Source organism: Giraffa tippelskirchi, chromosome 12 (assembly GCF_054371585.1).
Source record: "Giraffa tippelskirchi isolate mGirTip1 chromosome 12, T2T-mGirTip1v1.2.pri, whole genome shotgun sequence".
Lineage (NCBI taxonomy): Eukaryota > Metazoa > Chordata > Mammalia > Artiodactyla > Giraffidae > Giraffa > Giraffa tippelskirchi.
In genome coordinates, this window is record NC_137286.1 from 9,736,218 (window position 1) to 9,761,949 (window position 25,732).

Below are 25,732 nucleotides of genomic sequence, written 5' to 3' on the forward strand. Positions count from 1 at the left end.
CATGGAGGAGAGAGAAAACAAAAAGAACCAAATATTCACATCTTATGGGAAAACCTGAATGAACTTCTTGGCACACCAGCCCTTGAAAACTGCTAACAAAGGCCCAGGGTAGTACGATAATAATGGATTTCTTACTGCAGGTTAACGCACATGGATGTTACAGGTATAGAGATACATGTGTGGAGTCCAATTCTCCTGGGGAAATTGAGCAGGAAAAGCTTCCTAAAGATAAATACCATTTTTGGAATGCTTATTATGCAGCAGAAGTTGTATCAGGTGTTTGATATGTATTTTCTCTAACCCATATAATGACCATCATTGTCCTACTTTGTAGATGAAAAACACGGAGGTTCAGAGAAGTTGAGCCACTTGTCTAAGGTCACACAGCAATATGAAGCCAAGTAAGGGAGGACCCCAGGCCAGTCTGTGTCAAAGGGCACAGGCTGTTGAGTCTCACTCTCTTTGCAGAGGTTGTAAGGCCTGAGTAGGTGCTAACCTACTGGGCTATGACTGCAGGGGTGGGAAGAGCATAGTGAGTGAGTGAGGTGAGAAAAGATGGTGGTGTGTAATTGTCTGGGTTTATCTTTCCTTTTCTCCTTTGCCTTTAGCTTATCTTCTGGGGAAACAATGGAAACAGTGACAGACTATTTTCTTGGGCTCCAAAATCACTGCAGATGTGACTGAAGCCATGAAATTAAAAGATGCTTGCTCCTTGGAAGAAAAGCTATGACCAACCTAGACAGCATATTAAAAAGCAGAGACATTACTTTGCCAACAAAAGTCTGTCTAGTCAAAGCTATGGTTTTTCCAGTAGTCGTGTATGGATGTGAGTTCAACCATAAAGAAAGCTGAGCACTGAAGAACTGATGCTTTTGAACTGTGGTGTTGGAGAAGACTCTTGGGAGTCCCTTGGACTGTAAGGAGATCCAACCAGTCAATCCTAAAGGAAATCAGTCCTGAATATTCATTGGAAGGACTGATGCTGAAGCTGAAGCTCTAATACTTTGGCCACCTGATGCGAAGAACTGACTCATTGGAAAAGACCCTGATGCTGGGAAAGATTGAAGGTGGGAGGAGAAGGGGACAACAGAGAATGAGATGGTTGGATGGCATTATCGACTTGATGGACATGAGTTTGAGGAAGCTCCAGGAGTTGGTGATGAACAGGGAAACCTGGCGTGCTGCAGTCCATGGGGTCACAAAGAGTCAGACACCACTGAGTGATTGAACTGAACTGAATTGCCTTGTGTGATCCAGGAGCCCAGTGTGGCTGGGAACAGGCGTGTGAGATGAGGGGTAGGGCTGGAGGGCCTGGTAAGAGCGGGAGGCAGTGTTCAGCACCAGAACCATGGAGGGTATGAAGCCAGGGAGGGACATTTGTAGGTCTTTTCCTATCTTAGACTCCTAAGTCCGCTTTTGCAAAGGTCTCTGGCACCCAGCTACAGGATGGAGGCTGCCCCATGTCTGCAGCCAGCATGGACAGGATGTGCAGACAGACAGCACAGCCAGGTTCAAATCCTAGCTCAATCCCCTCCTTACCGTGATGCCTTGGGGAAGGGACTTACCCACTCTGTGCCTTGACTTGTCCCTTTTGTGATCTGGGTGGTCATAGGGTCACAAAGAGTTGTTGTTGTCTTTAAATAGCCTTTCATTTTCTTTAAGCAGTGTTAGAGTCACAGCAAAATTGAGTGGAAAGTACAGAGATTTACTGTGTATCTTCTGACCTTACACATGCACAGCCTCCCCTATTATCAGCAACCTCCCCAAAGATCGATACATTTATTGTAATCAATGAACCCACACTGACAAATCATCATTGTTCAAGATAGATACTTTACATCAGAATTTACTCTTAGTGTTGTACACTCTATGGGTTTAATGTTAATGTATGTATCCATCATTATTATAGGATCATACAGACTAGTTTCACTGCCCCGTTTATCTCTCCCTGTCCCTAACCCCTGGCAACCACTGATCTTTTTTCTTGTCTCCATTATTTTGCCTTTTCCAGAAAGTCACATAGTTGAAATCCTACCATGTGTAGCTTTTTCAGATGGGCTTCTTTCACCTAGTAACACGAATTTAAATTTCCCCACGTCTTTTCATGGCCTGATAGCTCATTTCTTTCTTAGTGGTTGAATAATATTCCATTGTCCGGAGGCACCACAGTTTATCCACTCACCATGGTGAGTCTTCAACAAAGTAACACATAAACAACACGTAGAATGGTTACTGAATGTAGGACCCACATGTAGGCACAGAGCGAGGACAGCTTGCTGTCCTTTAAGGCATCTGTCAAGTGCCCTACAGAGTAGAGTGGCTCTGTGGCAAGTTTGACCCTCTTCTGAGAACTGGACCCCAAGGGAAGGTAGGGTCTGAGGTTCTCAGTGATCTCAGGGTCCCTGTCTAGTAGGTGATGTGGGCCCAGTTAGAGCCGTGGGCTGAGTGCTCCTCTGAAGGTGTGAGGCTGCTGGGTTCAGAGTATCCTTGAGCTCAGTTCACTCAGAGAGAGAGGGCCTGTGCAGTATCCATCACCAAACAAAATTCTTGTGTAAGGATAATCTCATCAATGGAAAGTATTTGCAATATCGCCCCTGCTAATTAGCTAAAATTTTTGGTATCAATTCTGGGCTTGCCAGTCGGCGCGAGTAGTAAAGAACCCACCTGCCAATGCAGGAGACGCAGGATACGTGGGTTTGACCTCTGGGTTGGGAAGATTTCCTGGAGGCAACCCACTCCAGTGTTCTTGCCTGAAGGATCCCATGGACAGAGGAGCCTGGTGGGCTACAGTCCATGGGATTGCAAAGAGACATGACTGAAGTGACTTATCACACACACACATGCACCAATTCAACAAGCTGTATTTGAGGCTTGTTGTTCTGTGGAGCGCGATTCCTAATTATATCACTTTGAAGACGTGCCCTAGGGTGTAGGTTCTAGTTAACCAGCGCACCTAACACGCATCTGGCAGCTTAAACCAAAGCTCAGTTCTAAAGATAGTCACAGGCGTGTGACAAAGGCTGATTATGGAGTCCATCCCAGGTGGTATCTGCCTGCTCCCTCTGCCTCTCCCATCTCTCCTTGGCCTTGGGAACTGGCTCTTTCAACAACTCATTCCCCTGGACTGGTCACCAGCCAGGCTGAAAGCTGGGCATGGAGGTGGGCAGATGGGAGTTGTGAAGGCAGTAAGGAAGGACACGGCGTGACAGAAAAGCCCTGGCCTCGATCGTGGGTCCCTGGGGTTGCCCTAATTTGCTGTGTGGCCTTGGAAATCCCTTCCCCTCTTGAGAATCAGGCTCACTTCTCTGAACAAGGCACTGGGCTCTCTGATGGCCCACAGAGCCGCAGAGGCTAACCACCCACAGGGCATCACCTGGGGAGCTGTAGGCGTGAACCAGGACCCGTCATCCCAGGAACATCCTTGGCTGCTAGCAGATGGTAGGTGCCTCCTCCTCCCTGTTGGCTCTCTCTCTCATCTGCTCTCACCCAGAGAGAGGGGAGAACCCAGGTCCTTAGTCTCTGGCATCCATGAAGGCAAACTGCTCATGCCTTCCTCCCGCAGCTCCCTCTGCCCTCAATGAACCCACTTCCGTAGAGTCAGAGGAGAGAGCCTCTTCCTTTGGGGGTATGGAGTCTGACTCTGGGCATCAGAGTTTGGAGATCCTTGATCCAAGCTGACCAACACTGGATCCCAGCACCACCTCTTCCTGGCAGGTGACCATGGACACAGAGATTCCCTGAACCCTATGTCCTCAGCCACTTAATAGCAATATTGGCCTACCCTGCCCATATTTCTCCTGGGGCTGGGAGGGTATTGAATTGAGATTGTGAAGAGCCACGTGTTTGTGACAGCATGGGCAGTGAATGCTGGGGATCCATTGAATCACAGTGATGTTCGGGAGGAAGGGGAAAGTTGCTTGGGTTGGATGGGGAACCTTCAGCTGCCCACTGAAAAAACCGAGGACTGAACAAGCAGAAGAAAGAAGAAAGAAGAGGGGAAGGCAGCCAGGGGGAGCAACAGGGTGAACCAAGACGCAGAGGCTGACCTGCGAAGAGTGAGTTGGAAGGATACGTAGGATGCCCAGCCTCCCAGGGATGGTCCAGTCTGTCTCCTGCCAAAGAAATGTCTCCATTTTCCCAGGACTTCCTCCCTCTCTCCCTCTTACCCCTTTCTCCTCCCTCTTTCTGCTCCTTTTCTTCTTTTTGCTTCCTTGTCCAAATACTTATTGGCACCTAACATGTCCCAGCCACCGTGCTGGCCACGGTGACCCCACACCAGCCCCTGCTTGTACAGAGTTAAAGGCAAGTGGGAGAAGCTCTCTTCATGAACAACACACTATTCAGATAGTCAGTTACCGGGGGCTGAGTGCCCTGGAGGGCAAGTTCAGGGAGTGTAAGCATATGTAATAGGGAAGATGTCCTCTCTGTGGGTTGAGGGCAGGGTGGATGGCTTAGAAAACATGGCCATGACTCCTCCCATCCAGGGGTGGAGTTTATTTCTTTACCTCTTGCATCTGAACTTGGCCATGTGCCTTGCTTTGGCCAATGGACACTAGGCAAGAGCAACACAAGCAGAGGCTTAATAAGCTCTTACGTGTTGAGACTTGCCCTCTTTTGTGGCTCTTGGGATCCTGAGATGATAATGTGATGAGCCCAAGCTGGCCTGCTGACCACATGGAGGAGGACTGAGGTGACCCCATCAACAGTGTGCTAACTGCCATGCATAGGTGGCCACTCTAGGGCATCTAGCCCAGCCAAGGTGGGATCATTATGGATGCCTGGGAGAGCCCAAGGGAGACCAGCAAAAGACCCACCCAAACTGGCAACTATAGAGTCATAGGCTCATTATTGATTGTTGCTTGAAGTCACCACATTTTTGGGTGCTTTCTTACACAGCCAGGACTGACTGATACAATCGGAAAAGGATTTCCTAATGATGAAAGATCCGGGCTAGATCTGAACATCCAGTAGGAATTAACCAGGGAGAGACTAAAAGAGGGCAGAGAATTCCAAGTAGAGCAAGAGTGTGTGCAAAAGTGGCTTGGCAGGAGGCAGAGCGGCACTTTTATTTTTGAACACTTTACAAAACTTGCACCCTGAAAATGCGCACATTGACAAACTATCACAGAGTGAATATACACTTGTACAATCAGACTCATATAAGAAATTAAACATGATGAGCACCCCCAGAGGACCCCTTCAGGTCCCTTCCCATTCACCACCTCCCTCCAAAGCTGTCCACCATCCTGACTTCCATCACAGAAAGAAGTGTTTTTGAACTTCTCAATTTTAAACTTCACAGATTGGTTCTGAACTTCTTTTTTAACTGAAGTGATTTATAATATTGTGTTCGTTTCAGGTACAGTGATTTAGTTTTTTCAGATCATATTCCATTACAGGTTATTATAAGGTAGTGGGTATTATTCCCTGTGCCATAGAGTAAATCCTTGTTGCTTATCTATTTTATGTATAGTCATTTGTATCTCTTAATCCCATAGCCCTAATTTACTCCTCCCCTCCTCCCTCCCTCCTTTGGTAACCAGGAGTTTAGACTGTGAGTCTGTTTGTATATGCCGTCATTTGTGTTATTTTTTAGATAATGACACATAAATGATACCATACAGTGTTTGTGTTCTGTAGAGCACTGCAGACGTGGGAAGGAGGCAGTTTTTCATGAAAAGTGTGATGGGAAGCTGGGGAATGACAGATCCTGATGCCATCCAAGATTGCTCTGTGGGGACTTGTGGGGAACACATTGGAAAGTGAGGTTGGGCACAGCCAGGGAGCAAGGAACCCAGCAGGAGGGGTGGAGGTTGTGGAAGGGAGAGATGCTGGTGGCCTGAATCAGGACACCCGGGGAGGTGGAGACAAGAAACTGGCATTCTGGTTATCTAGTGCCGCACAACACAACTTAGTTACTTAAGACAGCATCAGCGATGCTTTTTCTCCAACAAGGATGGGGCTGACAGGGCTCTGCTTGGAGGTTCTCCCTTAAGGTCTCTCATGTCATTACTGGCAGGTGGTATCCAGGGCTGGAGTCGGTCAGGAGTTCAGCCGGACTGAAGTGAACATCTGTTCATGAGGGCTTTTTCACTCTGGTGCCTGATGGCTGGAGCAGCTGAGAGCTCTTGAGGTCTCTTTCTCTCTCTCTCTCCTCCTGGCTGCCCGTGACTAGCTAGCTTGGCTTCCTTACAGCATGGCAGTTTCAGATTAAGGGATTCCTGGCTCCCCCTAGAGTTAGCGTTCTAAGAGGCCAAGACAGGAACTGCAAGGCTTCTCATGACTCAGCCTCAGACGTCCTAGAACATTGCTTCTACCATATTCTCTTGGTCTAGCGAGTCATTAAGTCCATCCTAGGTTTAAGGGAAGGGAAATTAGACTCTACCTCTCTATGTGGAAGCAGCCCACATATGCATGGAGGGAAAGGTTGATAGCAGCCATCGTTGGACACTAGCAACCAAGAATAGATATGGGACATCAGATAAAATCAATAGGAATTATATCACTGGTTTAGGTCAAGGCTTTTGCCCTTACTCCTTAGGACTCTACCTGTTAACATCCATTTCAACCACACGAAACATACATCCTTCCCAGCAAAGCCACACTAAGTGTTCTTTACAACAAAATGCTGCCCTTTGAGATGCTTAGGGGTAAGAAGTAGAAATGCCGCTCAGCATTTTACACAAATACAAGAAATCCCCCTGCAGAGGGCAATGGACAGAGTTTTTCTACTCCTGACCTAGCAGGAAAATCTCACCCCTGGTGGTCTTGTTTACCTAAGGCCAACAGTTAGCTGACAGATTTTATTTTCTTGGGCTCCAAAATCATTGTGGATGGTGACTGCAGCCATGAAATTAAACGACATTTGCTCCTTGGAAAGAAAGCTATGGCAAACCTAGACAGTGTATTAAAAAGCAGAGACATCATTTTGCCAACAAAGGTCTGTGGCTTTTCCAGTACTCATGTACAGGTGTGAGATTTGGACCATAAAGAAGGCTGAGCACCAAAGAATTGATGCTTTCGAATTGTGGTGCTAAAGACAACTCTTGGAAGTCCCTTGGACTGCAAGGAGATCAACCCAGGCAATTCTAAAGAAAATCAACCCTTAATATTCATTGGAAGGGCTGATGCTGAAGCTGAACTTCCAATACTTTGGCCACCTGATGCAAAGAACCTACTCATTGGAAAAGAGCCTGATGCTGGGAAAGATTGAGGGCAAAAGGAGAAGAAGGCGGCAGAAGATGAGATGGCTAGATAGCATCACTGACTTAATGGACACGAATTTGAGTGAACTCTGGGAGATAGTGGAGGACAGGGAAGCCTGGTGTGCTGTAGTCCATGGGGTTATAAAGAGTTGGATGTGACTTAGCGACTGAAAAACAACAAAAACCAGTTAGCTAAACTCATTTCCAGTGAATCTTCAACATGAACCATTCCACTTAGTAAGCTGGGCCAGTTCAAAAGATTCTAAAGCTGCAGCCATAGAGAAGAAAGATCATACTGGTTTTGGCACAGTATCTGGGGTTCAGTCCTTTCTCTACTAACCTATGACATGTGTGACCTTGGGGACATTCCTGAATTTCTTTCTGTCCTTAGCTTCCTCATCAATAAAACCAGGATGATAATTATACTTCCTTCATAGGGCTGTTGAGAGGATTAAATGAGATAATGCAAGACATCCGATAAATTCCCCGCTCAAGACTGATTTTGCGGTAAATATCAGCTGCACAGCAGGTAAGAGAGGCAATAAATTTGTTGAAATTGATTTGTCTGTGCAGGGACAGGGGCCGATCCAGGGACTTTTATTTGCACTAACTTTTGGCTTTTAAACCACCCTTCCCGAGCTTATCATCAATGAAGCTTTCTTTTGATTTCAAAATGTTAAATTCTATATATTTCCCCAATGTTGTTGCAAGCACCTTATACAGGGTGTTTATTCCTCCTCGCAGCATCCTGTCCCTCCCCACATTATCACATTGCCAACATCTCACACTCTGGGGGAGAAAAAGTTTCATTTGCTTTACTGGAAAATGTATACTCCTTAAATAGTTTTCTAATGCCTGCAAAAAAAAAAAAATTAGCAGGGCTGTCTCCAGGGAAGCAGCCTTTGACTATTCAAACCTGGAAGAAATGAAGGGTTTTATTTGTGGAAATTGGGACATCCGGTGGTGTCTACTTAGGGAAGCAAGATTTTTTTTTTAACCACCCATCAACACCTCCACACTCCAAAAAGTAATAAAATCCCAGAGAATACATTAATATTTTATATTATGGGGAATCTCCCAAATTCAAGGGCAGTTCATTTTATGCCAAAGAACTGATCTGAATCTTACTAAAGTATCTCATCTCTATATGCATATCTTTGATCTCACAGTAACTTTGCCAGGTAGCAACTTTGGGCCCCATTTTACAGATGAAACCCCCAAAGGCCCAGAGAGGTTAAAACTTGCCCAAGGTCACACAGCCTGAGCCTTCACTGTCTGCCTACACACACATATCCTCCATCCTTTAGCTTGAACCTGAATTCCTTCTGTTTTTCAGTGTCTCTCTCTGCTATCGGCCTTTGTATCATGTCCTTCAATATTCCTGGAGGCAGGTAGTAATCAACATTGAGGATTTAGCAGCAAAAAATTAGCAAATAGCAGACACTTAACATTCTGTGGGGTCGCAAAGAGTCGGATAGGACTGAGTGACTAAGACTTTCAGTCTCACTAGCATTCCTAAGGCATAGAAGAGACCCCCTTTTATGGCCACGCCGCATGGCATGTGGGATCTTAGTTCCTAGATGTTGTTGTTTAGTTGCTAAGTTGTATCCGACTTTTTTGCGACCCTATGGAGTGCAGTCTGCCAAGCTCCTCTGTCCATGTTATTTCCAAGGCAAGAAACCTAGAGTGGATTGCCATTTTCTTCTCCAGGGGGTCTTCCTGACCCAGGGATCAAAACTGCGTCTCCTGCATTGGCAAGCAGATTCTTTACCACTGAGCCACTGGGAAGCTTCATAGTTTCCAGACCAGATATCAAACCCACCTCCTGCATTGAAAGTTTGGAGTCTAAACCACCGGACTGCCAGGGAAGTCCCAGATCCCGACTTGAGGGGCCCAGGGCTCCAAGAGATTTTAGTTACTGTTTCACTTAGTTAAATACAAACTTATTTATTCATACATGCAACTGAGATTTACTGAGCACCTGCTATGTGCTCAGAATGGTATCAGGTTCTGGTAAGACAAAGATGAATTAGGCAGTCCTGAACTGCACAGCACTTTTGAGAAATTTGCAATAAAGTAGGTTTAAGACACATGCACAAGGCCATGGACAGATGCTTCAAAATCCCTTAGCCAGCCTCCAGGTACTGTCAACACCATGATCTGAACAGCCAGAGAATCTGTCTCTGCAGGAGCTGCTCTGGTGTGCGCCACCACCATCTCTCACCTGTGTCCTGAGACCAACAGGGCCTCCCAAGCTGTGATCCCTTCCCGCGCCACAATAGAAGGCACAATCTGACCCTTTTTCATCCTGCAAAGGCTCCTCTCTGCCCTTGAAACAACAAAGTCCAAATGCCTGTGCCGAAACACCTGCTCACAGGCAGATTCTTGGTTTTGTCCTCTGTTGAGTCCTCCTGCAGGGCCAGGCCATGGGTGGGCATTGAACCAATGTTTTTTAAATGAATAAATGAGGTCAAGATGTGGGTGTCTACCCTACAATGCAGCCTTATGACATCACAATGCAGACTTCTTGCCCAGACGATGTTCTTGGTCTAGTTGAAGCATGATTAGATAGGATTCACCACAATTTTTAAACTGGACTTGATATGAAATTGCTAACAGTTTTATATGCTGATGAGTGGTCTGATTTTAATGGAGCTATGATTTTTCAAATGTTATATAAACATGACAAGGCATAGGTTTGTGGGATTGATGTGGGTGGGCAGAGAGGACAAAGTCTGGTTTTGGCTTACTCTGATTTTGGACAGGTCACTAAGCAGTTTTAAGCCTCATCTAAAAGTGATCCCTGCTTAGCTGGCCTAACAAGGTCATGGTGAAGACCAGATTAGCTCTGGCTGAGAAAGGACTGGCCAAACCCTAAAGAATTGTGCACACAAACAGGGCGATGACAGTGACTAGAGAAAACAATTTCCCGCGACCGGAAGCCCCCATCACACTCCTCTCCTGGAAGTGGGTGGGAGGGTCCACTCAGTCTATCTTTGTTGTTTGTCTTCTTTGCCAGTGGGGGTGTGGAGGGGGTGATATAAACCTCTGTCCAGATGACCTGCCTGAAGTCATCAGTCTCTGTTAGCAGAGGCAGGAAGACCTGAGGTTTCAAAGTCCTTCTGTGGGCGGGGATGTTGGGTTTGAGGCTCTCTGAGGTTCAGACCAGGGATTCTCTACAACTCCTTTCACTTGGCAGAAATCAGTTTTAAACAATGACAAGGATTCTAGCAGAATTGGGCAATTTCTAGAAAATTAGTTTCTGGAAAGTCCCGAGAAGTCAAGCCTTCAGGCAGAGTAGTTTTCCTCCTCCAAAATGAAAGTGCAAAAGAAAAACAGTATTGTTAATTCATGCTAGAGGGCAAATAACCTAATCCCCCTTGGAAGTCACATGGCCCTCCCTCCCAGCCAGAACTCCAGACCCTGGAGGCTGCATGGACCCGAGAAGGAAGGGACCTTTCACAGCGTGGTGCTTCCCTGGTACCCAGCAGCATGAGTTTTACCCATTGCCAATGCACAAACATTTTTTTGATGGCCTCCCCATAAGTTCACCTGGGCCCAAGACCTAGGGATCAACTGTTTGCCATTTCATCCCTGTTTTCTAATTTCAAGCCAATAATAAAAGTCATTTATTCATCCATTCACTCAGTATTAAGACCTGTATCTATGCCCAGCACTGGGCTAAGTGCTCAGCCAGAGAAATTAATGAGACACAGCCCTTATTCTCATGTCATTCACAGTTAAAGTGGGGGGGAACCATCAAGGAAAGGTAATTATAATGCAATGTGGAAACCCGACGGCAGGGTCCACAGGACATCATGAGATTGTACTGAGTACTATGGGAATTGTATAAGATGGGCACTCAGCTGGGTCTAGAGGTTTTGGAGAAGGTTCTCTTATGGTAGACATGATAGAGCAGGAATAAGCCAGGTGAAGGTGAAGGGCAGGGAACAGGGAAGGGATAGGGCATTTCAGAGGGAGCAGAAGGAATCAAGGCCTCGAGGTGATTGGACATGACCTGAACTTGATCAAAAAAGTGGAAAATCAGGATGGATGGAAAAGGAGGTGGCATAGGGACCAATCAGGAAGGGCCAGAGTCCAGAGACCCTGAAGGGACGAGGGAGTGATATGGACACATGAGTTCAGGGAGTATTCTTGGGCCTTGTAGAGGCCAGCATCATGCTGAACTGAGTCAGGCTCCCAGCCCACTTTAAAAAACCACCTAAAAGTTTCTTTCCACTTGGATGCAAAGAAAGAACTTCTTTGGGCTGGCGATCCAACATCTGGTACACAGTTGGTGCTCCACCAATGGTGACCGAGGTCCCTCCTCACCAGGGAATGGCTGTCGCCTATGCAATGGCCCCCAAAAGATGCGGTGTTCCCTTCACAGGAACAGACATCTTTTTATCATGAGAGATGGCCCATCCCTGCAGCTAACATCCACACTGCTTGTTTAAAGCCCTCTGTTCCCTGAGATCTTGATGTCAAGGAAGGCTGATTCTCTTGGCTCTTGACTGGGGAAAGAAAATGACTTTCGGCCTAACTTAGCCCATAACAATTATGAAAAACAAACTGAAGTGTAAAAACAGGCGATGGCTAGCAGATGGGGCAAAATTAGGTGAGGCCTGGCTTCTTGCACCCTGCTCTGCAGGACACAGACACAGACCCTGCTCCCTGGAGTATGAAATGACCATGCACTTTCAAATCAAATTAGGAAGAAAGCAGCACCAGCCTTGGCCTGGGGGCATGTGCCTGGACACCCATGGGCTCCCGTTGGCAACACAGGGCCTCCACTGGGCTTCTAGACCCTCAGATGAGGAGAGGCAGGGCAGGCTGGAAACTCCTAGGAAGGGCCTTGAGAGGTTAAAAAAGAACTTATTGGTTTTCTGTCTGATTGTAAAAATATGTGCTCGTGGCGGGGAACTTGGCAAATGGAGAACAAGGAGAAAGAGAAAGCAAGCTAGAGCTGTGGACCCGGACAGTAGATTCTCATTCATTCTCCCGATAAAGTCCCCCTACAGGAGTGGCAGCGCAGCGGGCAGCCACGTCCTGTCCCTGGCTGTGCCCCGGGGCTGCCTCCACTGACCCCCTGCCCCCAAAGCTGGCTCCTTTCATGTTTTAGGCTCAGCTCCAATTCAGTCCTCCGAGACCTCCCTGACCCCTGTCTGCATCCCAGTTACTTAGCCTGGGTGGGTTTTTTTTTTTTTTTCCCCTGGAACTCATTTCTGTTTGTAATTGTCTCATTCCCTTGTTTGTTGGCTGGCCACCATTCCCAGGAATCTACCTGAGGGCCCTGCCTCAAGGGCACAGGGTCTGTCCATCAGTGGGGGCTCCATTGTTATTTCTTAATTAGGGAGTAGCCCACTGAGGTTTCTAGTATTTCAGCCGCATGAATGTGGCAATGATGAACGTGGCCCATATGTATAAATATTCACCCAGCCCTGCCTGTTTTTTTCCTCTCTTGGAATATCTCATATATAAGCCATTCTCCTTCCCTCTCTTTCTCTGCGTGTCTGTTGTTTGTTTTCTGGAAAGGATCAGAGTACTGAGCTGGGGGCAGGGACCTCCCGTCCCTAACTCTTTCAGCCTTTGGCAAATTCCAGGACTCCAATGCCTCTTTTTTCTTCTCTGTGTTTGAAAAGCCAATAAAGAATTCTGCCTAAGGTATGAGTTGTGAGCCCCAAATAAGATAAGATCCTGGAACTCTCAAGACTCAAAAGAAACAGTGAAGAAACACACACACCCCCCGCGGAAAGGTCCATACTCATTCTTTCGTTTTCAGTAAAGCCCCAGAGAGGGTCACTTGGAGACTGAGGTGCCCCAGACTCCACTGAGTACCCCAGCTCCCCTTGTGTCGGCCGCTTTCCCCTTCTCCCTAGAATCTGGGGTCACCTCTGTACTGGATCCCCGAGGAACAGGTCCCCAATATCCAAACCCAGAAAAGAAATCTGGAGAGAGAACCCCCCAACTCCATCTGCACACTCGCTGGCCCCCTTCCCAGGCCCTGGTCGGTGCCCGAGTGTCCCAGAGGCGGGTGGGCACGGCTTGGGGCGTCCCACTCCGTCGGGGGCTGCCTCCCCGAATTGAGCGGGGGCAGGGGGCCTGGGGTACAAGGGTGTGCCTGTCAGGGTCCTAGGTGGGACGGGGTGGGGTGGGGGGAGGCGCTGGGAGTCAGGGTGGAGGGCGTATCAGGGACCCGAGGGGTGGCGTCACCCGACTCACCGTCCCCTGAGACATCACAATCTGGGGGCCGGGACCCCGCGCCTCATCATCAACCGTTTTGCAACCACACAATCCAAGGCACAAACACCCCGGAAAAAAAAAAAAGAAACCGGCCGGAGCCCAGCCTCCCTCCCCGCCCCGCTCCGCCCCGCCCCTCCCCTCCCCTCGGCCCCCGGGGCCCCCGCCCCCGGATGGGGGAGTGAGCGCTCGCCCGGCGCCCCGCACCCACCGCCCCGCGCCCGCCCGCTGCCCGCCCGCGGCGGGGGCGGCCCGCCCGCGCGACCGCCCCGCCCGCGCCCGCGCTCCTCCGGCTCCGCGGCGCCCTCGCCGGGTGCGTGCCGCTCGCACGCCCGCCCGCCCGGCTCTCCGCGCCTGCCGCCCGCGCCCGGCCCCGGCGCCCCGGCCCTCCCGCCCGCGCTTCATGGCTGCGCAGGAATGGGACTGGTTCCAGCGCGAGGAGCTCATCGGACAGATCAGCGACATCCGAGTCCAGAACCTGCAAGGTAACGCGCCTCCGCCTCCCTGAAGAGGGGCGCCGATCGGGGGGAGCCCGGAGCCCCGGAGCCCCGGGAGCCGCTCCCCCACCCCCACCGACCGAGCTCCGACCCGCGCCGTCCCCGGCCCGGTCCTGTCCCCGTCCTTCCACTTACTGGGGGCCCTGCGGGGAGAGGGGCGGCGAGACACCCGCCCTCAAACCCCGGCATTTGCCGCCCCCGGGCCAGATGAACAGTGACCTGGGAGTGGGGTGGCACACGAGTGTGTGTGTGTGTGTGTGTGTGTGTGTGGGAGGGTGGGTGGTGGGGGGCATCTCATTTGCTTTGTGGAGGGGACGTCACGATTCCCCCTCCAGCCACAGCTGCGAGTTTGGAGAAGTTTGTACTTGGGCTCTTGGGGGTGGTGGCCCAGGTCAGGGAGGGGAGGAGAAAGTGCGTTTGCGTGTGTGTGTGTGTGTGTGTGTGTGTGTGTGTGTGTGTGTGTGTGTGTGTGTGTGTGTGTGTGTGTGTGTGTGTGTGTGTGTGTGTGTGTGTGTGTGTGTGTGTGTGTGTGTGTGTGTGTGTGTGTGTGTGTGTGTGTGTGTGTGTGTGTGTGTGTGTGTGTGTGTGTGTGTGTGTGTGTGTGTGTGTGTGTGCGCGCGCGCGCACACAGTTCCTAAGTACCTCCAGGGCTAGGGGAATTGAATGGGGGGCGGCGCCTCGCGGTGGACCGAGGAGAAGGAGGTCAGAGGCGCGGATCCGTGGGGTCAAGAGGCCGCTTTGTTCGGGGAGCTGTCCCTCCCCTGGCCCGGGGGTCCCCGGGGCGGGCTGGGGGTGGGATAAGGGCGAGAGGCCCGGCCGCGGCACGGGACCCTAGGACCTGTGTGTATCTTGGGACAAGGTGAAAAAGAAGCTTGGGAGTCAGCAGGTCTGACCCGCGCTGGGGGAGGGGGGAGTCTCCCGCCATAGATGAAGTGTCTTTATCTTCCCGAGGAGTGTGTCCATTGTGAAAACTTAGAAAGCACAAACGTATTTAAAGGAAAAACTTCACCCACAATCTCCTAGTAACCCATGCATCCACTACACATCCAAAGAAAGCTGCTTTTCGTGGAGGTGTACTTCCAACCTTGCTCTTTTTATATGTGGACTCCGCAGAACTGGACCGAGTTCCACCTCTGGGCTCTCTTCACCCATGTAGACCCTGACAGGGAAGTTTAGCAGCTTCCTCTTCAGGCTTGGATTTCTAGAGATTCCAAGATTAGGGGGTGACTCAGAGAGAGCTGGGAGGCCTGGACAGAGAGGTAATGAGGTGGGGTGGTGTGTCCCTCCTCTCATTCCAGTGGTCAGGGTGCAGTGCTTGAAGGGGGTGACCAGGCAGTCAAATTTAATTAAACATTATACCTGGTAGAATATTTCCTGGGAGCCCACACGGTCTGCTCCACCCCTAGGCTGGGCAGGGACAGTGCAGGCAGAGGTGACTTGAAGTGGGGAGGAAGGGAGGAGCCCTGTGCACTGGACACTGGAAATCCAGTTTGTTCTGGGCTCCTCTGAACCTTTTCTTCTGTGATTGGTGTAAAACATGGAGGACAGAGCTGGAAATATTGAAAATGATCTTTTTCGATAAGTCTCACATCTGGGTCCTGTTGCCTGAGAACAGCCATCCTGTTTTCGAGTGGCCGTTAGTATCTTTTGCTGAGATGGCATCTAGTTTGGGCTGTCAGGATGTGTGTGTGTGAGGCAATCAGTGAGTGTTTAATAAGCACATACTAACCAAATCTTGGTGCAACAGTTCCCTGCACTCCTCAACTCAATGTGAAGGATATCAACTTGTGAAGGGATGTTCAACAATATGAGCAGCTAGTTACACTTGGGACAGTGAGAGAAGGCTTCACTGAGTGGGGGCAATTTGAAATGGGTCTTGAGGGTTGAGTAGAAGTTCACTGAGTGGGCTCTTCTTTCTCAGCTCCCAGTGAACCATCCTCACTTCCACTCAATTGCCAATTACAGTTTGAGTGTCAATGGGCTTTGCTGTTTAAAAAAAAAAACACAACTTTTTTTAAAAAAAACAAACTTTTAACATTGTGTTTATTATTTATGTTTATGTATGTGTATATAAAATGTGCATTAGTCTCAAGGACAAGCCTAACATATTTTTATGTGTGGATACTCACGTGTAACCATTGCTAAGATCATGATGTAGAAATTTTCTAGTACCCAGATGGATGCTTTGTCTCCCTTCCCACCACCCCCACCTCAACAAAGCAGCTACTATTTTTATCTTTATTGCTATAGCTTTGCCTCTAGAATTTCTTACAAAATGGAATAGTACAGTGTATGTACTCTTTTGAAATGGCCTTTTTTTGCTCCACATAATATTGGTGCTTGTATCACGTTCTTGCTTATATCAGTGGTTCCTTTTTTAAAGAGCTTTTAAAAAAGTACTTCATTGAAGTATGATTTACATAGCATAAAATTCAACCTAAGTTTATAATTCAGTGATTTTTAGTAAATCTTCAGGGATGTGCAAACGTTTTAACAACACAGCTGGGGAGCCCTTTCATCACCTGCTAAAGGTCCCCAGTGCCCAGCATCTTGCTTTGTCAGTCTGGCTCCCAGCCCTAGATCAGGCAGAAGGTACTTCCTTGTTTTTGCCAAGGACTCATCCACTGTATGGATGTACCACAGTTTGTTGATGTGTTCTTCAGTGAGACACCTTTGGGTTGTATGCAGTTCAGGCCATCCTGCAGGGCTGAGCTGTCAGTGCTGGGGGTCTGTGGAGCTGTCAGTCTGTGGAGTTGCTGGCCGATAGCTGTGCGGCTCTGCCCAGCATCACTGAGAAGAGGCTGGGAGAGGAGGTGGGGACAGGAATCTGTCTTGTCTCTCTCCATCTTTCCCTTGGCATCCCCATCTCTTGAGGATGCTAAACTGCCATTTTCTCTCCTCGTCTCTTTGGTGCTCAGGAAGTCCAACCAAAGGGCCAGGTCTGGAAGGCAGCCTTCATCGTGCTTAGAGCATCTGCCCAAATCAGCTGGTGGGTGTCGGCCGGCCCTGGACGTGTCTGGGTGACATGTAGGCTGTGGGCGGGTGCCTCGATCATCTGAACTCGGTCCTAGTCAAGGGAGGCAGGAGTCCAGGCAGAAGGGTTGTTTTCCAAACTCGGTGCTTCCTTTGAGCACAGGTGGGCAGCAGTTGTCGTGGTGATGGGATGCTGGGTACAGTGGCGTTTCACAGATCTGCGTCACGGGGACCGAGGCGGATCCTCAGCCTCCAACAAGCTTTTCTCTATGGCCCCGAACTGTGGAATTCTGGAATCCATGCAAATATGATTGTAATGTCACCAGACCATCCCCCTGGAATGCTGGAATGAAGACTTCATGACCTGTCTCTGGAGGTTGGGGTGAGCAGGGCAGGAAGCATGGCCTCTCTCAGGAAGGGTGAGACGACACCCTCTACCTGACACGTGAAGTCCTTTTGATGTGCTCACATCCATGGCCTCCTAAAAGTGTCTGCAGATGGAGGACTCTCTGGCTGAGAGCGCAGAGGTCCATCTGGGCGAGAAGCTGCTGGTGTCACCCCCGCAGGGTCGCTCGCAAGGAAACGGGGGCAGCCCAAGCTGTTGACCTTTTCAGAGGGGAGAACATGGAATTGCAGGATGTGGGCAGCTGCCACCTGGTGGCCCCCACTTCCCGGGAGCCGCGTGGGGTGGAGTGGAGGTTGGAGGTGGCCGGTTCAGGTCTGCACTTTAGTTCTCAGCCCGGCTTCGGGCAGCAGAGGGCTGGGTGCCCTTCCGATGACAAGGCTGCCCTGACTACCCCCCTTTTGGATTTGGCCTCAGGGTCCAGCTAAATGCTGCACCAGTTCAGGGGTCCCCTGACTGTTGGTCCAAGGCTGATGTCAGGCCAGGACTTGGAAGATGCTCCCGTTTATATAGAGAGCCTCCACCACCCCCCAAGATTCACAGCCCTTTTCCTGTTGAGTTTAGCAAACATGTGCCAAGAGGATCGCGTCATGCAGACACCGGGGAGCTCGGAGTTGGTTCCTGTCCCTGCTTTGAAGGAGCGTAAAACCATCATGGCACTCAGCCAGACTGGGACTCCAGTTTTCTGCTTCTGGCAGCAATGTCATCCGTTCAGTGCAGGACCATCTCCTGTTGCACAGGCGCCTGTTGGGTCTAATGCTGTGAAGCTTGACCTTATTGTTCCTGAGTGACCTGGCTAAGACCTGGCACCTAGTTGGAGGTGGATGGAGTTAGGTAGGCTGGGCTTCCTAGGGGGCGCAGAGGTGAAGAATCCGCCTGCCAATGCAGGAGACGTGAGAGTTGCGGGTTCCATCCCTGGATTGGGAAGATCCGCTGGAGTCGGGAATGGCAACCCACTCCAGTATCCTTGCCTGGAAAAATCACATGGACTGAGGAGTCTGGCGGGCTACAGCCCGTGGGGTTGCAGAGTCGGGCACGACTGAGCACGTATGCAACGCAGCAGCAGGTATACGCAAGCCTTCCTCACTGCATCTCTAGGGGAGCCTGCTAGGAAGGGGGGTCCAGCACTGCCAGCTGGGCCCTGCTAACTGAGGTTCCCTAAGCAGCATCCCCACCTTTGTTTCAGTGTCTCTCTCAGCCAGGATGCATCAGAGAGCAGTATCACCCAGGGTTAGCAAAACAAACTGTGTCTTGGGACACTTGGAATTGACTGCCAAACAGAGGTAGTGACAGTTCACTCAACTTTGAGTAGCCTGCGTGCCAGGCAAGGCCCAAACTGCTCTTTAAAACTCTTTCCACAAGCCTTGGAGGCTGTTTGGGAAGCAGAGAGCTAGAATGACTTGCCCCCAAGGTCATGGGCTTGTAAGTGGGGCTGAGATTTGAACACAGGTCAGACTAAGCCACGTTTCCCATCTCAGTGGCTCTGTAAACCTTGGGCAAAGGCCGCCTGGGTGAAGGAGCTGGTAGCCTCAGGGTGGGGAGCCGGGAGGGCCTCTGGGGGGAGTCGGCACTGAAGCCAGACCTTGAGTGTGCGTGCTAAGTCATTTCAGTCGTGTCTGACTCTTTGTGACCCTATGGACTGTAGCCCGCCAGGCTCCGCTGTCTATGGGATTCTCCAGGCAAGAGTATTGCAGTGGGTTGCCAGGCCCTCCCCCAGGCAATCTTTCCGACCCAGAGACTGAACCCATGTCTCTTAAGTCTCCTGCATTGGCAAGTGGGTTCTTTACCACTAGTGCCACCTGAGAACCCAGACCTTGAGGGCAGAGCAGTAACTTGATGGCACGAATTCTGTTGTATTACGCAACACAGAAGGCAGGAAAGTGGCCCAAGATTGCCTGAAGGCAGGCTCAGGGGCAGGACTGTGCCTGTGTGCTCAGGAAGATCCGTCCTGGCCTTTATACCTGCTTCCTCCTCTCCTCCCATTGGCCCATGCCCAGGCCCTCCTCACGCCAGCCCAGACTCCATAGTACCTCCTCCAAGTCACCCACCACAAGGCCACCAACACACGCCCCTGCTAATGCTTTCAGCGGGTCTCCACGGCCAACCTGAGAGTGCAGGGCAGCTCCCGTCCACCCTAGGATAAGCATCCTTATCCACAACTGCTGGGATGTGGGAAAGGTCGGGCTACACTGGTTTACAAGGTCCCTTCCCTGGTGAACGAGGCTCTGTGGGGTCTGGTTTGGGATGCCACATCAGCCCTCCCTCCCGCTCCTCGCACCTGGCACCCTCCCGAGGGCAGGAAGAGAAGGGGATGACAGAGAACGAGATGGTTGGATGGCATCATCGATTCCATGGACATGAGTTTGAGCCAGCTCTGGGAGATGGTGAAGGACAGGGAAGCCTGGTGTGCTGCAGTCCATGGGGTTACAGAGAGTCAGACACGACTGAGCAACTAAAAAACAAAGACCTCTTGCGCAGACAGCCATGGATCAGGAAAAAACTCCATGGTCAAAGCTGGTCAGCGCTCAGAGAAGCCAAAGAACCGACAGGGAATTTCTCTTGTTTCTGCCTCCCTCAGCTCTCAGAGGGTGCAGCAAACATGCTGGAGGTTTCTATACAAGAAAACCACCAAGTAAATCAAATTCAGATGCTTCACATCCTCCAGGAACTTGCTGCCCATTAAGGCTCTGCCCCCGGGGCTGTGTGCTTGGTTCTAAAGGATGAGTCAGTATGTAGAACATGGCTTTCGGTCCCCCAGCTGGAGTCATGCCACCAGCTTTGAGTTAACTCTGTATTTTGCCCATGAAAGGCTGTGTTCCAGCCCCGGCTGCCTGCCTCCCTCCGGGTGCGGATTCTTCTCGAGCAGCCTTTCCAGGTGGAGCAGGTGTGCAGCTGGGGAAGCTGCAGCCAGAACAGGGTGGCTGCAGGCCCGGGTCTGGGCCCTGGCTTTGCCCGCTCGCTTGCTGTGGGATCCTGGGAAATCTCACCCCTAGTTCTATGCCTTAGTCGCATCTGCCGAAGGAGAGGGTAGGACTGTCAGGGGCTCACATGGGGCCCCGAAGGTGGGGCAGGGAGGGGCACCCTGGACAGAGCGGGCGTGCGTGCCAAGTCGCTTCAGTTGTGTCTTGACTCTGTGCGACCCTGTGGACTATAGCCCGCTAGGCTCCTCTGTCCATGGGATTCTCCAGGCAAGAATACTAGAGTGGGTTGCCATGCCCTCCTCCAGGGGATATTCCCCACCTAGAAGTCGCACCCAAGTCTCCTGTGTCTCCTGCATTGCAGGCAGGTTCTTTACCACTGAGCCACCAGGGAAGCCCCCTGGACAGAGCATCCCCACATAAAGCCATCCTGGTTCCAGCCTCTGGCACACATGGGTGGGAGGCCATCCTGAAGCTCTTGGCACCGCTAAGCACAGCTGGGTACGTTCCTGAATTCTTTTTGCTGTCAGGTGCGGGAGACTCACTCCCATTAAGGGTTCCTTGTAGAAGAGGTCGCAGTTCATGAGCTCTGTTAGAATAGCACACGTGGGTAAATGAGGTGCCTTCTTGGTTTATTCTTGGGCTGGTTAATCATGGTTCCTAGGAAGAGCCCAGGAAAGGTCTGGGACACATACTCTGAACTAGCTGGGCTGAGTTGAAGGTGACCCCAGGGAGGTTCAGGGACCGGCTCAGGCACGGTCCCTGCCCTGCACTTGGGCATTTGAACTGAGGAACGTTCCAGACCAGGTGAAGCCTAAGCCCATCACCGAAAGGGTTGGTCAGCAGTGAGATGGAAGCCCTCCATCCAGGTGGCGACCCCGGAAGAGCTTTCTCGCAGAATCCCTTGTTAGTGATTGGCCTTGACTCCATCAGAGCAGTCCCGGGTGGGGGAGGAGGGGAGGCTTCTGAGCAGATCCAGCGCTCTGGGGAGCCAGCCCTTTGCCCAAGAGGCCCAGGTTACATTAACTGCCCTCGCGGACCCGGGGAACACTCTGACATTTAATTTTTGACCGAAACAGCTGAGACAGTGGGCAGAGTCCTGCCCGACCAGCCGGAGGTCACGCCTGCCCTGCCTCAGAGAAGAGAGAAGAAGAAAGTAATTGTCTCTTTAGTGGTTGGACCATTAGAAACCTTTTCATGGTTCCCCCACCCCGTCCCTGCACCTCTTATTTTTTTAAACAGTGGTGGATTGTCTCAATCCCAGAAGGAATTAGAGGCAGCATCAAAAATCACAAAGGGTGATTTTAAAGAATCTTTCACAGTTTTTCCCTGAGTAGTCTGTCTGCTTTTCTTTCATTAATTTTTTTTCTTATCAGGGCAGGGATTAGTGAACTATGGTCTGAAGGCTGGATCCAGCCTGCTGCCTTTTTGGGGGGAATCAAGTTTTATTGGAACACAGCTCTGCCCATTCAAGTGTATCACAGTGGCAGCTGAGAAGCTGTGACAGCAGAGATCCACAAAACCCAAAATAGTTACTCTCTGGCCCCTTCGGAGTGTGGGAATCCAGAGAGCTTCCCATGGGGTGGCAGGGTCCTTGTTTTCTTAACCCAGACCCAGGGCACGTGACAAGTCAGAGATGCTTGTGAAGGGTTGTTGCATGTATGCAGCCCAGTCTTATTTGCAGAAGGTTGACACGTGCCTGGGGTGGGTTCTGTGCCCGCTTTAGAAATGGACTTCCCCCTGGAAGCCCAGCCGTTTGTTCAAATAATCGTTGTTGAGTCCACCCTGGAATGTGGGAGCTGGGATGGAGGGATGGAAGAACACTCAGGACACTGTGGGCAAGGGCATCTTGAGGCTAAGATGAGCACTTTAGGACTGAGGATGCTAAGGTGGGTGCTACCAGGAGTAAGGGGCCAGGGAAGGCCTGATCCAGCCTTAAGGGTGTGGGCCTGAAAACATCTGTAGTCCCAGAGGCGGACAGTGTGGGACCACGGTGTAGGGGAGTGTGGTGGGGGTGGGAGAGGGCTCTCTGGTGGGAGACCCTGGTTTGCAGCCAGGGTCGGGGGGGTGCAGTGCAGGGATGGACCCCAGAGGTGGCCCATTCAGCTGTATTCCCCTTGTCCTTCCTGAGCGCCAGGATCCACTGCTGCTTGGAGGTTATAGTCCAGAGCTCCAAGGACCAGGAAAAGCCAAGGAGGATTTAGGGAACGTTGTAGAAGCCTTGGAATCGTTCTGGTGTCAACCAATGGGACCTTCTGCTGCTGCAGAACTTGAGGGGGGTGTCTAACTGGAAGGCATTAGGGCTCAATGATGTCATGCCCCACCCCACTTACCCCTGCTAGGGGGGTGCACCCATGTAGGCAGGAGCCTTTGCAGTATTTATATCCCTTTTAATATCTCTTTTAAACTATTTTTAATCTTCTACGGTATGACATACTTAAAAAGCAGTGTTCCGTGGCCTTCTTGCTGGGAACTGGGGCAGGGGGTGGGGAGGGGGCGTGGAGGTGACCTGATGGTTTGGTGGTGAAATAACTGGACTCTCAGATGGGGCCCTCTCTCACCTCCCACAGCCATCAGTCCTGACCCTCAAGCAACTCTCTTGTCTACACCTTTCTTTGCCTGTCTTGCCTGCTTTTGCAAACATCCTCCTCGTCAGTTGTCAGGACCACTGTTTTCTTGCTTCTAGCTTCTCTGGTCCCACTTCAGCCCTGCAATCCAGAGGTGCGTCTTTCTCTCTCTCTCTCACCAAGTCAGTCCTCTACCAAGACTCTTTGCCCTCGGGCAGAAACCCTGCCGTGTCCTCTGGGCAACCTCACCTCTGTGTTTGCTGGAATCAACCAGCTGCATCCGCAAGTCGTCCTATTTCTCCTACAAGTCACTCCTTTCTCGTCCCTGTACCTTTGTTTGCACGTCTCCTTCTGCAGAGAATGACCGTGGCTATATCTAGGGCACTACCCTGCCTGCAACCACCTGGGGAGGAATTCACAGCCACCTCCCCTGGACTCCCGGCCACCCAGCCCTGAGTAGGTCCCCAGAGGAGCGCATGCATCTTTGTCCCGCCAGCTCCCAACATGGGGTAGGTCTGCAGAACTGTTTGCCGCACTGCTATAGGCTGCACGATGGCCCCCAAACATGTCCCCAGAACCAGGGACTGTGTTCCCTTACTTGGTGAAAGGGACTTTGAAGATACGATTAAATACAAGATCTTGGGATGATCATGGGTTACCCAGGTGGGTCCCCCTAATCACAAGCATCCTTGTAAGAGTGAGGCGGGAGGGTTGGAGAGATGTGAGTGGAAGCAGAGGCCATGGTGATGCCATTGCTGGAAGGGGCCGTGAGCCATGGAGCGCAGGCAGCCTCTGGGAGCTGGAGAGAGAAGGAAAAGAATTCTCCTCTAGGGTCTCCAGGAGGAACACAGTCCTGCTGACAACTTTGATGTTAGCCTGTCACCCCCGTTGCGGACCCCTGACTTCCAGAACTTTCAGATAGTACAGTTGTGTTGTTTTAATCCCCTATGTATGTGGTAATCAGTCACAGCAGCAACAGGAAACTGACACATGAGTGAATTACAGGTGGCTTATCAGGCCTTCTCCTCTTCCCTGGAAGACACACACCTGGGGAGCGTGTGCACACCTAGGATACCCTTTTGTTTCCAGGGGAGTGTGATGGACACCTTAGGGTAGTGGTGCTGAGTCTGAGTCAGGAGTGCAGAGGCCTGGGCTCTAGTCACAAGGCTGGCCCCCCTTGGCTGCGGAATCTGCTATGGGGGGCTGCCTGGCCAAGGGCAGCAGGGCAGGACTTGGGGGGACAGGAGAGGGGGGCCGGCCTAGGCCTACAGAGACTCTTTGCCCAGAGGTCCACGTGCAGTAGTGGTGTGATCCGAGATACACGCAGGGCTGTGAATGACCAGGGGACAACGCTCTGGGCTGGCCCTGGCAACGTGCGTGGTGGGGCAGGAAGAGGGTGATGTCGCAGCAGCCTCTAGGTACCCCTGTTACGTGGACTCTGCAATTCAACATGCTTTGGCAGCCATGCTGTCTCCGTTCTAATCCTTGTGTTCCTTTAGAGTTGAGATACATGAACTCCAAAAATGCTGATAACCCCGAGTGAGTAAAGTCTCAGATATTCTGTATAAACACTCTTCTATTTCATGTGAAATATCAAAGTCTGTTTAGAAAACCTGAGAGCATCATTAGAGGATTGGCTTATGTGCAGTTCGTGATTTTTGGCAACGTTACATCAAGCGTTAAAAGTTCAGACATAAACATACAATTATGAGGAACCTAAATTCCCAGAGAATGGAAGGAAGGCCCTAATCGCTCTTCACTGTTTTAAGCGTGGTCGAATGACATCATACTGTATTTCTGTTATCTCGTTTGTGTCCTTGAACTTCCCCTTTCTCCTTACTTGAAGGTCACCCCATAACCTTCTTTGCTCTGGTTCCGTCAGCTCCACGGTATTAAGTTTATGAAACCAATAGTGCTCACTGATAATGAAACTTTTATTTTTTTTCATTCCTGCTTATGTTTATAAAACAAGGAGGAATTGCAGTCAGATGTTCCAGGAATTCCCCAAACATGCGGGACAATGCAGATGGCAGTGTAGCTCAAAAGCTGCCCTGTGCGGTAGCTTGTCCCCGTCCTTGTCAGGCTGATTTAGCTGAGACCCAGCTTGAGTGACTGAGGATGATTTCGGGCATCGATGTTGTAAAAATGTATAATGTAGAGTACAGGCTGTATAAAAATCAGTCAAGTCAGGGATGTATGGGGCTTTGATGTTGTGATTATGGGGAGTGTGGGGATGGAGGGTTGACCCCTTGCTGGACCCTGCACCTCATCTTCCAAATAACCCCTGTGGTGGGCATTATTAGCTATCGCCCCCAAACTACAGCTGAGCAAGAACATCACGAATGCCAAGCTCTACTGAGCCTAGTAAGTGGTAGAACCAAGAAACAGAACCAAGTCTGGGCAGATGGAATAAGTTGAGGGGAGGGGATGTTAGTAGGGGAGACGGATGGGCCTTGGATTTGGGGATGGGGGAAGACTTGATGAGCCCTGGCTCAAGGCTGGCTGTGGAGAGGGCAGTTGATTTGGAACCCAGGAAGAAAACTGGGCCAGGCTAAAGGTTGTTTGGCCAGCAGTCAGCCAGCCTTGGGTACTGCTTCTTATCAGAGTGGGCTTGGTGACTCAGCCGTTTGTAAGTCACGTACACACCAGGCTCCTCACACTGTGACAAAGTCAAGTCTAAATTCCCAACTGATGGTTCCTGACTAGTGATTCCCAGGGGCAGCTCTGAGAAGAGCTGGGACAAGGATCCCCTTTCAGAGGTTGACAAGGTGAAATCCCTATAACCTTGAATTATGGCTGAAGCGGCTAGAGGCAGCCATGGGAACCAGCCTGTCAGCCTCACCCTGTGCTCTGTTGTGGCCATGGCAGGTTATAAAGCACAGTCGGAACCCTCTGAGGTCGGTGGTGTACCTCCCCACTCTACAGATGT

The 25,732-nt window shown here is 50.7% G+C and overlaps 1 protein-coding gene across 10 annotated transcripts in view; it reads left to right on the forward strand.

Moving 5' to 3' along the window:
• The first annotated feature begins 13,507 nt into the window (after positions 1 to 13,507).
• CLMN (calmin) overlaps positions 13,508 to 25,732 on the forward strand; it is a 111,206-nt gene continuing 98,981 nt past the window's right edge. For all 10 annotated transcript variants that reach the window (XR_014071378.1, XR_014071379.1, XR_014071377.1 and 7 more), the window contains exon 1: positions 13,508 to 13,930. Coding sequence is in view for 5 of the 10 variants with exons in the window: in XM_081550556.1 (XP_081406682.1) it covers positions 13,849 to 13,930 (82 nt within the window). In the remaining 5 variants the exon portion in view is untranslated. The remainder of the gene's footprint in view (positions 13,931 to 25,732) is intronic.